This window comes from Phyllostomus discolor, chromosome 4, assembly GCF_004126475.2.
Source record: "Phyllostomus discolor isolate MPI-MPIP mPhyDis1 chromosome 4, mPhyDis1.pri.v3, whole genome shotgun sequence".
In the NCBI taxonomy this organism is placed as follows: Eukaryota; Metazoa; Chordata; class Mammalia; order Chiroptera; family Phyllostomidae; genus Phyllostomus; species Phyllostomus discolor.
The window spans coordinates 8,071,098-8,082,992 of NC_040906.2; the positions used below are offsets into that span (position 1 = coordinate 8,071,098).

Consider the following 11,895-nt stretch of genomic DNA (forward strand, 5'->3'; position numbering starts at 1 on the left):
ACAGATTGGATGTGGTCAGAAGACCAGCTGAACAGAGCCCCAGCATCAGGCAGAGGGGGCCTGGCTGGAGGTCAGTCTTGGGAGATGTTTTCAGGCAGGAGAGTAGGTGAGGTTGCTTAGGGACACACTGGAAAGGAGGGCTGTTGTACTGTCAGACCTGGCTGGAGTGACACCTGAAGGCAAAACAGAGAACCACGTTTCAAGGACAAAGTGTTCAGACGAGGAGAACTTCAGGGGGAGCCAGAGAGGAGAAGCTCCAAGGAGCGAAGCCTGTCAGATCACAGGTTAACATTTCTGGGTGCTTACTTGAACGAGAAAGCACTAACCCAGCAAAGCGGTGCTGATAGAAATTACAAGTTCTAAAGGAAGAAGGTGGCGTGAAAATATACCTGTAAGGGAAAAATATGTCGAGAGGCATTTCTAGGCAAAATGACTTTGGAAACCACCCGAACTGGGGTGGGCATTTTTTTCCCAGCAAGGGTCCACCTACCACTCGCATTGCAGCCACACGGGTGGGCCTCTCTGTAGAAGCACTGAGTCTTAATCTCTAGGGAGGATGCTCTGAGGGTCATCGTTTCAAACACCACTGCCCTTCGATAATTCTTATGTATGGAGACCAGGGTACTCCATACAGGTGTTTTTGAAAGGAATGAGGGGGTTAAAAGAAAGAGATCAAACGAAGAGATGGGAGAGCTGATGGAGAGTTGCCCTGAAAAAGCAAAATGGGATCTAGGGCACCAGCAAAAGTATCAGCTTAAAAGAAAAGACTGAGCCCTGACTGGTATGTCTCAGTGGATTGATTATTGGCCTGTGAATCAGTGTCGCTGGTTCAATTCCCAGTCAGGGCACATGCCTGGGTTGCAGGTCATGTCCCCATTATGGGGTGCACCAGAGGCAACCACACATTGGTGTTTCTCTCCCTCCCCTCCCTTCCCCTGTCTCTAAAAATAAATAAATAAAATCTTAAAAAAAAGACTGCACCTGTGTCCAAGGACGTCCTACTCAGTGGCAGAGATTCATGCTCAACAGAGCAGCCTTGCACTCCCATTCTTGGTAACGATATCTTACCACCTACAGTGACAGCCTTGATGCCAGAGATGGACCAGAGGCTGATGTCCCGACAGAGGGGAGAGCCCCCAGTGAGGTGCCCAACCCTCCCAGCAGCAGTGGGGAGAGCACAGAAAGCTGGTCCCAGCTCGCCAATGAGGAGGACAACCCAGACGACACAAGTAGCTTCCTGCAGTTCAGTGAGCGATCCATGAGGTACCTGCTCTTCGCTTGACTTCCCCAGGGAACGAGGTCTCGACACATAGTTCAGAAATGCATTTGAAATCATTCTCTGCAGAGGGTTCCTAATAGAGAGTGCGAAAAAGAAAGTTCCCGCTAGGTCAAGGTGTCTGCCTGTCATGATATGTGCTGAAAGGTATCTTAACATCCAATAATGGCTCCAATCGCCTTGGTCAAGGTTGAGAGTCAGCTGTGTTCTTTTCTCTGCAAGCCCCAGCCAATGCATTCTATGATGACAACTGTGAATTTCTTAATAAGAGCTGCTGTGACACCTGGTATGGTTGATACTTTCTTTCTGGTTCATTTGTATTTCAGATGCAACCCAGGCTGGGTTTACGTGAGGCAAGTGTGTCCACACTGTGTTGCGTTGTGTGGCCTTACTGCTCCTCTGCTTTTTCTGCCCTTTTCTCCATTTTTGTTGGGGAAAAAAAACTAGAGAGGAGCTAATCAGAGGCCAGATCTGATTGCACCCCAGCCAGGCAGCAGATATGAACTAAAAATTATCCCTCTATCAGGTAACAAAAGAATCTCCACGTTTCAGCCTGAAGTCTTGTTTGGTACTGCAGACTTTACATAGAGGCCAGTTGAAAATGGGATTCAGATACATCTTGGGTGTCTGGTTCCTTGAAAGTTTTCATTCTGGTGGGTCAGTCTGTTTGGACATAGGAAAAATTCACAATGCTGAACGACTTGTCTAAAATTCCAAAAACAATGTGGAGCCCACAAGCAATGAGAATTGGAATCCTTGGACTTCACAGAATTTGATAGTGTTCATTACTTTCAGCACGAGGTCTGAGTCATCAGATTTCAATCAGTGAATATATTCAGTACCCACCCCCCAAAAAAAAACCCCAAGACAGGAATCTGGAATGAGGGGACTATAGCCAGTTCCTCATGGTGTTCCCAAGGGAAGCCTGCCCCCTTACAACACACCATTATCACCAGGTCTCACCCTTTGGAAACTTTGCTTGGAAGAGATGTCATTGGAAAATAGAGAAGGTGTGAGGAAACTCGATGGGTTTGGTGAAATGGAATGCCTTCCATTTTGCAAGTACAGACAGAACCCAAAACTTAACTCAACTCCTCCGTTTCAGTAAATACGTTTCAGGCTAGTGATGTGACTGTGTGTTGGTTGTGCAACTGCTGGCAGTGGTGCAATATGCCATCCCTCCTTCTCCGTGATGCACGAGGTAGCAGATGTTGCTGCTTCTCAAAGATTTTAAGATAAAGGAACTATAAAATTTGGCATTCCCCAACTTTGTACTTGTGAATTCTGTCGTTAAAAAGAAAAACAAAAACAAAAAACGAGCCAGGTGCACATCCTGTGGAATATCCCCCAGAAAAACCCCCTGAATGGCAAAGGGATAATGTGCATGCACTGGTTTCGGTCAAAAGCAGGCAGATGAGTATTCCAGTATCTTTCCCAGCCAGAATTCTCAGATGTATCTTAGTTTCTGTGGGCCTTTTGCTAATAGGTAAATATCTTGACTGTCACTAGAATGAGGAAGAAAAATGTCATGCTGATTGTCACCTGCTAGGTGTGATCTACGCCACTGCAGAAATGAGCCCACACTGATGGTGGTTGGCTTGAGCCAGAAATGTCTTTTGTTGTGCAGTCTCCTAACCTGGTCAAAAATAAATATCAATTTAAAAGTCCTAGACACAAAGCAATATTGTTCTGGGAACCAAAGGAAGGACCCCTGAGAAGAGTAGATGATCGGTGTGGCCAGGTGGTGGAGACTGGCATTAATATGTAAACTTTTGCTTTGTCAGCAATGGCAACAGTAGTGCCACTAGCAGTCTTGGCATTATGGACCTGGACATTTATCAGGAAAGCATGCCATCTTCTCCCATGATTAAGTAAGTAGCCACGGAGATGCAGTGATTGTGAGACCGCCGCTCCAATTCCATCTGGCAATCCATTGTGATCATGCAGGTTGTGCCCAGCCACTGATTTCATGATGTCTGTACTGCTGTGGTCCCAGGCATGTGTGGTTCCGTGTCACTGGCGCAAGAGCTCAGGCCCAGAACAGTCCTCGCCTATCATCACCTCCTTTCCGGATTTCAAAGCTGCCCCTTATGATGTAATCATTTCCAATAAAGCTCATGCATATAATTAGAAATATGTCATTTTACCTAATTGGGCACTGAGAAGCTAAAATCTATTTAAATTGTACCATGCCAACCAACAAAGACTGTTGTTCAATATGTTATAGTGTGATGGCTTTTCCTGTACTTGTAGACACCTGGGATTATTGCCACCAAATGGCCTAACACCAAATAGTGCCCTGTTGGAGATGTGCCCTACTCAAGCAGTAACTCTGCCCCCTGCACCATGCGGACCTTCTAAAGGAGCGAGAGGAAAATGCACTGAGAGAAGCACAAAACGTAGGACATAAAATATTGGCAGAGCAATATGAGGTCAGGGCTACATCTAGAATCTGTGATGCTTCTGGAAAATTAAGCGAATTGCAATTTATTTTTTGACCATGATGACTTAGCTTATTATTTGAAGAGTTCTGAAATTTCAGAAGAAATGAAAATAAACTATCGGGCAAAACCAGCTCTCTGACCTATTTCCTCAATTACTTTCTATAGCTAAAGCATTTTTTTGCTTTATTATATAATCAAGTATCTTGCCTGTGGGAGTATAAAACAAATAAAAACCTACTCTGGGACAAATTTATTTTTCTCCTTCAGGAAACATTTATTTAGCTGCTGTTTCCATCTTTCTCCATGATATGAGCCCTACAACCCCACAGACTACATGAATCCAGGGAAAACCAAGACCACCACCACCCATAGCAGCATCGCATAGCTTTGTAAGAGCAGAAACTCTACTGACCACATGCCATTTCACTTAATGTCACCACCCACGTAGAGATCTAACAGAAAATCTAGACCCTTAGGACACTGGGCATCCTTCCATGTACCTGTTACATAGAAGGTGTGCGTGTAAGAACTGGGTTTTCTCAATATCAGGAATACAATGGAATCTATCATCTAGCTCTTAGCATTAAGATAAAATGTAAGAGAGAATCTTCTCTCATAAAAAAGACATTTTTAAGAGCCTTGTACTTTAATTTTTAGACAGGACGAAAACATAGGACAACCATGGGCTTCCCAAAGTGGTCAGTTCCTTTTATCAGTTGGGCCATACATTCTCATTTTGGCAAATACTTGCTGCATCTTCCCACTGCATTCAAGGCTCCACAGTAAATACTCAGTATTTGAAAACACCTCAAATATTGAATTTTTTTGTATCTAAGGAAATACTTCAGTTATGACTCTTTAGTTCCAAACCACATCCAGCTTACTACATTCTCCCGATAAAAAAAGAAAACTGTCAACTAATTGAGATATTTTATGTTGTACCATTTAAGTTCTGCAGTTCATTGATTGTCTTTTCCCTTATTTCAGGTCAAAGAACCACATCCATGTAGAAAAAATATATGTCTAGGCTAAAATGTAAATTTGTGTTAGTATCACAGTACAGAATAAAAAATCATTGTGTCAAGTTAGAAACATGATCCTTTAAATGACAGGTAAAATAAAGGAAGGATAAACCCTCCAATGAAAACTAGTTAACATGATGTCTCCTGCATTGTTCAAGCTTCTGAAGGTCAATAGAAAGAAGTTTGAGGAGGATGCCTCTCTCAGAGTCTCCCACACCAACTGTCCCTGCTAAAACCATGTGGATTCTCTGGCCTTTTTGTTTCTTAGGGGTGGAATATTCATTGAAGACCCATAGCCCTACATAAAACAGCCACATTGGTATTTTTTTCTAGTGTTAGTTCAGTCTATGAAAGCAATGAACGTAGAATGAAACTTCAGAAGCTTTTAGATCAATAAAACCCATCGCCTCATCTTCCATTTATAGCTTACTCTTCCTAAACATTACCAACCATATACTGTTGTTTTCTCCCAAAGTGAATTAGTAGAAGAAAAGGAGATTCTTAAAGGACAGTCAGAAAAAGGAGAGGGTAAGCCACGTTCCCATCATTTTGGCACACAATTGGCCCGTGCTCCCCCTGTGGAAAGCGTGGTAAGGCTGTGTCATTGTCTGTGTTCAGAATGTGTCCCTGGAGCACCGGTGGGAGCAGTCAGCCACCAGGGCAGCCTGCTGGTGATCAACTTTGACCTGGAGCCAGAGTGTCCTGACGCTGAGCTTCGAGCCACTCTGCAGTGGATAGCCGCCTCTGAACTTGGGATCCCTGCCATCTACTTTAAGAAATCTCAGGAGAACAGAGTTGAAAAGGTATGGTGTTTCCTGCTGAAAACTCAGTAAATGCCAGGTTAACCCATTTGAATTTGAATCATTGGCTCTTGACTGTTCACCTTAAAATTGCACCTAGAAGTGTGAAGACTTCCACTGCATAAATATAATCATGATTACTTTTTCTTCAATCCTCAGTTTGTCTCAACTCATTGGTGAAGGTGACAAAGTAAATTGAGATGGGAACTTTTTCATGATTCTCAAACTCAGTGTGTGCTAGAACCTCCTGGGGAGATTTTAGAGCCCTCGATACTCTGGCCACTTAAATCAGAATCTTTTCTTGGGACGAAACCCAGACATCGGGGTTCTCCAGAGGTCCCTGATGGTCCCAGGGTGCAGTCAAGGCTGAGAACCACGGCTATACAAGCCATAGTCCCAGGAGCAACGTGGAAACCAGCTCACTTGTGCTTAATGACATGGAATTCTGCCTTGGAGCAAAGAAACGAATGTATTTGTTTTCAGAAATCTACGCTGAATGTTTCCCAAAAAACCCACACAATTTGCAACAGCTCCCATAGATTCCACCACATGACTTTGTAAGCAACCTAATTTGGTAAATGTGCCAGAGAATCCAAAAGCCACCTGCGATGCATTTGATGCATTTGAAATGCATCTACCAATGATATACCATCACAGGATGTAGAGTCTTCTAGTTTCCTGAGACAAAACATTTGCTCAGGGAAATGCCAACTATGATGTATGTGAAGGGAATCTAATTATTATTGATTCTGAAATGGCAGGAAGAGGACAATTTTGACTTCTATTTTTTCAATTAATTGGAAAGAAAAACCCAGATCCCTGACATACAAAAGCTGATTATGAAATTACAAAAGCAAAAAGAAGAGACACAATGAAAAATGTAGGATCAGCTGCTATTTAGAATGTGGTTTTAAAAGGCTATGGTAGCCCTGGCTGGCATAGCTCAGTGGATTGAGCGCAGGCTTCGAACCAAAGTGTTGCAGGCTCGATTCCCAGTCAGGGCACATGCCTGGGTTGCAGGCCATGACCCCCAGCAACCGTACATTGATGTTTCTCTTTCTCTCTCTCCTTCTCCCTCCCTTCCCTTTCTTAAAAAAAAAAAAAAGCAATGGTAATAAGCTGGACGTGTTCTTTTCTGGCTTCTTCACACAGACGCTTCATTTTCATCTAGAAGTTTTTGTAAAGGAAGTGAGGAAAGTGCATGACCTTCCCACTCATCAGCCCCACAGATGTCTCAAGGCCTCCATGTCTGAGACGAAGTCAGTGCCTCGGAGCAGGGTGTACGTAGCGGGCCCAGATCATCTCTAAAGGCTGTGTTAGTAGGATGTTGCCTGGACTTAGAAATCACGAGACAGATTCCAGTGTGTGACCATCGCACAGATAACTGGCACAGAGGCCTTGCTGGGGGAGCATTGGGACAACTTTGGGTCAAACACATAGGGAGCGCTTCCTTCAGCAGTTCCCATATAGGTGGGAAAAAATGATAGCGGGCTTCTAGAAAGGTCTGCGGCAGAGGGCCTTCTGGGAAAGGGTTAATAATTGTTGGTATCTTTCCTGGAACTTCGACTCTCTTTCAAAGCAGTGACTCACAGATGAGAGGTGGGAGCAAAGTGGTAATCTAAGTGAACCAGGATCCACAGAAAGAAAAAAGAAAGGAACTAAGGCTTATTTTATATTTCTGTGTGTGTTATGTTGACTGCAGCTTGATAAGACATGTTAAGGGGGAGGAGATACTCTCAAGGGGTATGTCTCGACTAAGGCCACTGGTGACCATTGCGGGAAATCTTGAGAAATCAACAATCTATGATCTTTCACAGTGAGACCTCAGAAACTTGATGTCCACGCCTTTTGCATGGGGAGCAGCTACTTTCTAGACGTCCAGCAAGAGCTGAAAAGGTCTGGTTAATCAAATCGTGCGAACACATCCCGCTTTCCCTGAGGCCGCATATTTTTACCACTTTGTCCAACAGAAAACATGCCTCGGACCATTTACACACCCAGGATATAAGTACAGGCTCAAAAAATTATTTTTATGCATCTCCATAACTTACTAATAGCTGCTGGTAATGTTCCCCTAAGTAAGGGGATTTGCCTTTTAAGCAAAACCTTAACCTAAAGGATTAAACTTTCTAAAATTTCAGGAAGAGGATAGATAAGAAGGCAGGAGGCATGGCGAGGGGTCCCAGACAAATAGGAGTTTCTGAAGTTCTACGACTGAGGCCGAAGGAGCTGATGGAGCTCACCCCCCACTGCTGCTGTAAATGAGCGGTGAAGAAAGGTCGTGCTTACCCACCCCTAAACCACTCACTCTCGGTCGCTGGGCCATTGGCTGAGTGCCCTACGACCAGCTTTTATTTTGCTCCTTGCCCGCTACCATGCCTCAAACAAGCTCTGTTCAGCCTTCACCCATTAGATCCATGGGCTCCAGTGACTTCTAACGAGCATCCTATCAATAGAAAATGATTGAGTACGCAGCCCGAGATATGCACATGTATTTCTAACTGTATCTGTGCCAATATACTACATCAAACTCAAGAATATATACTTAGACAAGGTTCATCTGTAATGATTCTGGATGTCATTCCATATACCAAATAGTCTTCTTGATCATCTTGAATTTCTTTGACTGACATTTGAACATTCGCTCCTTCTGTCACTCCGCAAGTATTTATTGAGTTCCTATTAAGTACAGGTACAAGGTATTACAAGATGGCTAAGATGCTGTTCTTCCCTGGGAGATTACTATCTATAACATAGTTGCCATTGGCCTCCCATCTGTCTCCCTTTTTATATCGTCCTAAAACTCTCTGAGAGAATGTTTATATATCTATGCATTAAAAGTTAAGTATTTCATTTCCGAGCCTAGAAAGCTGCTTTATTCTGATTAAGCCAACACAAAGCAAGCAAGTACAATAAAGTGCTGATTTCTCTCCCTCTGCAAACAGTTGGTGCCATCACAGCTGTGGGAGGAAACATAATTCAACAGTAGCTCTTTGGAAGATGACTTCATGGAAACTGAAATGAATTAACAAATTCAAGCTGGAGAGAAGGAAAAAAGACAGATAGAAATTAGCATTTCAGTTTCTGGATAATCTTAAAAAGCTGGGCAAACACAAAAGGAGCAGAGCAAAAAAAAAAAAAATCCTAGAAGGAAACATTGAAGAAATAGTCACTAAACCACAACCCTCATCTTCTGACTAGGTCATTCTTTCTAAAGTTGGATCCCACCCCCAGCCAATGCTTCCTCCCAGTACTGCAAATAGATATCAAGGTCATGTTCTCCTACCACCAAAATGCAGCCCTGGGCTGGGGTAGACATAGCACTGGACTGGAGTGTTAGAAAACTGTACATCACACTACCAACTTTTTATCTCTCTAGCCCTCAGTTTTTTCACATGTTCATGCCTACTTCACAGGGTGTTGGCAGAATTTTATGAGATTGCACGCCTGAAAGTACTTCCTCAGATTTGGGCTCTTAATCATTGTTACTTTTTTTAAGCATTTTACTGAAGACTTTGAGAGGTCTTCAGGCCGTGCTCCATCCCAAAGTATTCAAGATCATGAAAAAAATGATCTATAATGGTTTCCCCATCTTCCAACACTTCAGCTCACAGTTTTCCTACAGCCAAAAACTTTCTCAGTTGTGGTCATTGGAAGCTAGTAAAACTAAGGGCACTTCCCCAAGCCTTCTTTTCACTGTTGCAATGGAAAGCCAGCCTCTCCTAGTGCTTGATGATGAGGGAAGGACCTTTCCCTGGTGGAACGGGGAATCCACAGGGGACCCGACACAAAAGCACTTGGTTTAGCACTTGGTTTATTTGGTCTAAATATATATATATCTAATAAGAGATTGTTTGTGACACATATAGAAGGTATTGGGAGCCATACTACAGCCTCCAATTAGAGCAAGTCTATTCCAGAGCAAATCAGACCAGAGGAAACTGTTTAAATATGGAAAAGACAGAGTCTTGAAAGAAACATTTCATCCAGCCCCTCTCATCCATGCATGGCAACTGCTGTGAGGAAGAAAAGACTCCAGCTCAGCTGAAAGGACTCTCCGATGAGCTGAGCTGTCTAGGAAGAAAGTAGGCTGTCTAGGAGAAGAGTGTCGTGTCACCAAAGATACTCAAAAATAGCCTGGAGAGCTGTCGGCTTTGAAAGAGTGGTCGAGTAAGATGATTTGGAGGACCCCCTGTGATACGTGACTTCTAACTCAGTGCTGTACTTTAGTTTCTAGATGTCGTGCGGCTGGTCCACCGGAAGTCCTGGAAAGTGGGGGATATCTTCCACGCCGTCGTTCAGTACTGCAAACTGCACGAGGAGCAGAAAGACGGGACCCCGAGTCTCTTCGACTGGCTGCTGGGACTGGGCTAAGGCAGCGGCGCCCTGTACAGAATTCCTTTCCCCTATGCCAGCTTAGATTACACTGACTTGCTCGAAATGCTCTCACCTTTCTCAAACATTGCATCCCATTAGCAGAGCTACCGGGAAATCTGTTCGAGGCTACTACCCATGGAATAAACCTGAGGAAAAGTAAAATACAGATCTGTGCAAATCAATACAATGTATGGGTGACTTCAAAAGAGTTCGTATTCGAGTGGCTGGGAAAACGGGAACTTTACTGGGCCTCGAGTTAAAAGCTTATAACTAGGCCTAAATTCTAAGGCAGCTGCTATTGCATATTTTTAATAATATAAAATGTTATGTGAATTATGTGAATCAGCTGGAAACAAAGTTCTTGGTCACCATAATTTTGTAAACTAGGCTATAACCTTTATGTTACTTTTTTTAGCAGTCATTACAGGGCTGTCGGCCCAGAGGAACACTTAAAATATGGGTGGGAAATTTCCAGAACTTTGACATAAAAAATGTTTCATTTTCACACTAATGTCAGTAGATATCAAAAGAAATGTAAGAGTATCATCAATGTCTTCTAATGAGGTTTTTTTTATTTATTTACTGCAACTTGCTAAAAATATTCCACACCTGCCCAGCGATATCTGGATTCCTAACTAACCAGAAAACTATTGGTGTTCAGCCAAGAAAGAGAAAGATCAAAGACTGTCTTGTTTCCACCCCTATATTATTAGTTGGCTAACCTGGTTACAGAATCCTTACCCTAAGGGAAAGCTTTCTACCAAAAGTAATAAAATCAAAGAAAGAAAGAAGTCTTTTGAGATAAAAGCTGCTTTTGTATAAAATATAAACTTTCATTTTATTATTATTATTGTAAATCATGAAGAGGTTATCTTAAATGATACATTGAGTTATTTTAGAGAGTCATAAAATATCTGAAGAGGTTGTTGTCTTAAGTCCCAAATTGGTACTTGAGCTCAGCGGTTTCATGGTAGATGCGTTGGTGCGCACCTGCATGCAGACCTGCTACAGTCTGATTGTCATCAATCATTGTCATCAGACTGACAGATGGAGGATTTGACATAACGAGTTAGTATCATAGACTCTTCCTGATTCAAAGACATTGGTGTTTAATTGGGGGAAGAGAACACCTTATTACAGTTAAGTATTTTAATAACAGAGATTTAGTCTTTTGGAAAATGAAGGTATCTAACTTCTCCCTAATGAGCCTCCTTTCCTTTCAACTAAGTGAGCTATACTGGCTTTTATTTCATTGATCAAAGGAAGTGTTTATTGAAGATTTCCTGGAATACTATGCCTTTACACTATTTTTAAAGACTGTGAAGTAATTTGAAATGGGAGCAAGGCCTCACACAGCCATGCTGGCCTTAGGCATCACCCATATCTTGAAACGTCAGGAAAGCTGCCTCATAAGCCACATTTCCCTTCCCACCACCCACCCCAGGAATCCTTCCCAGTGCTCATTAGGCATTTGCTACATAAATAGTCCAAATTTAGGTTATTCACGCAATCTGACACATTAATCAAATGTTCAATTTTAAAATGTATCCACCATCTCAAGCTGAAAATCCTTTGTGCTATTAAATGAAAAAGGATCTATTTATTTTTTACACAATCTCAGAATACCATGTGTACTTTTGCTGTGCTTTCATGAATGTTTACTTACCCTACAAAGCACAAATATTGGATTGTAACCCTGTGGTGAAGCTGTATATGTTGTACTTAATGTTGCAAACTAACAAATAAACTTTTGTTGCCAAATCGTTGATCCTTTTTTTTTCTCCAGGAGCTTAAGTGCCTCAAAGAAAAAGTCATGGTGCGATTGGATGGAGACAGGCATATCCCCTGATGTCCCACTGCCAGATTTTGAATAAGCAAGGGTTCTTTGATTACATTTGTCAGGATCAGGGATGCTCTCATCTGTCAGTGTTTCTCAACCTTGGCACTACTGACATTTGGGGCTGGGGAATTCTTTG

The 11,895-nt window shown here is 42.6% G+C and overlaps 1 protein-coding gene across 7 annotated transcripts in view; it reads left to right on the plus strand.

The window, feature by feature from the left end:
- The window catches only part of LOC114494546 (SPHK1 interactor, AKAP domain containing), a 118,666-nt gene extending 106,984 nt beyond the window's left edge, over window positions 1–11,682 (plus strand). For 5 of the 7 annotated variants that reach the window (XM_028509745.2, XM_036022752.1, XM_036022751.1 and 2 more), the window contains 5 exons: window positions 1,078–1,263; window positions 3,061–3,147; window positions 5,218–5,270; window positions 5,361–5,545; window positions 9,773–11,682. In XM_028509745.2, coding sequence (XP_028365546.1) covers window positions 1,078–1,263; window positions 3,061–3,147; window positions 5,218–5,270; window positions 5,361–5,545; window positions 9,773–9,916 — 655 coding nt within the window. In that variant the 3' untranslated portion in view covers window positions 9,917–11,682. The remainder of the gene's footprint in view (window positions 1–1,077; window positions 1,264–3,060; window positions 3,148–5,217; window positions 5,271–5,360; window positions 5,546–9,772) is intronic. The other 2 variants (XM_028509746.2, XM_036022754.1) reach the window with 1 other exon arrangement.
- The last annotated feature ends 213 nt before the right edge of the window (window positions 11,683–11,895 follow it).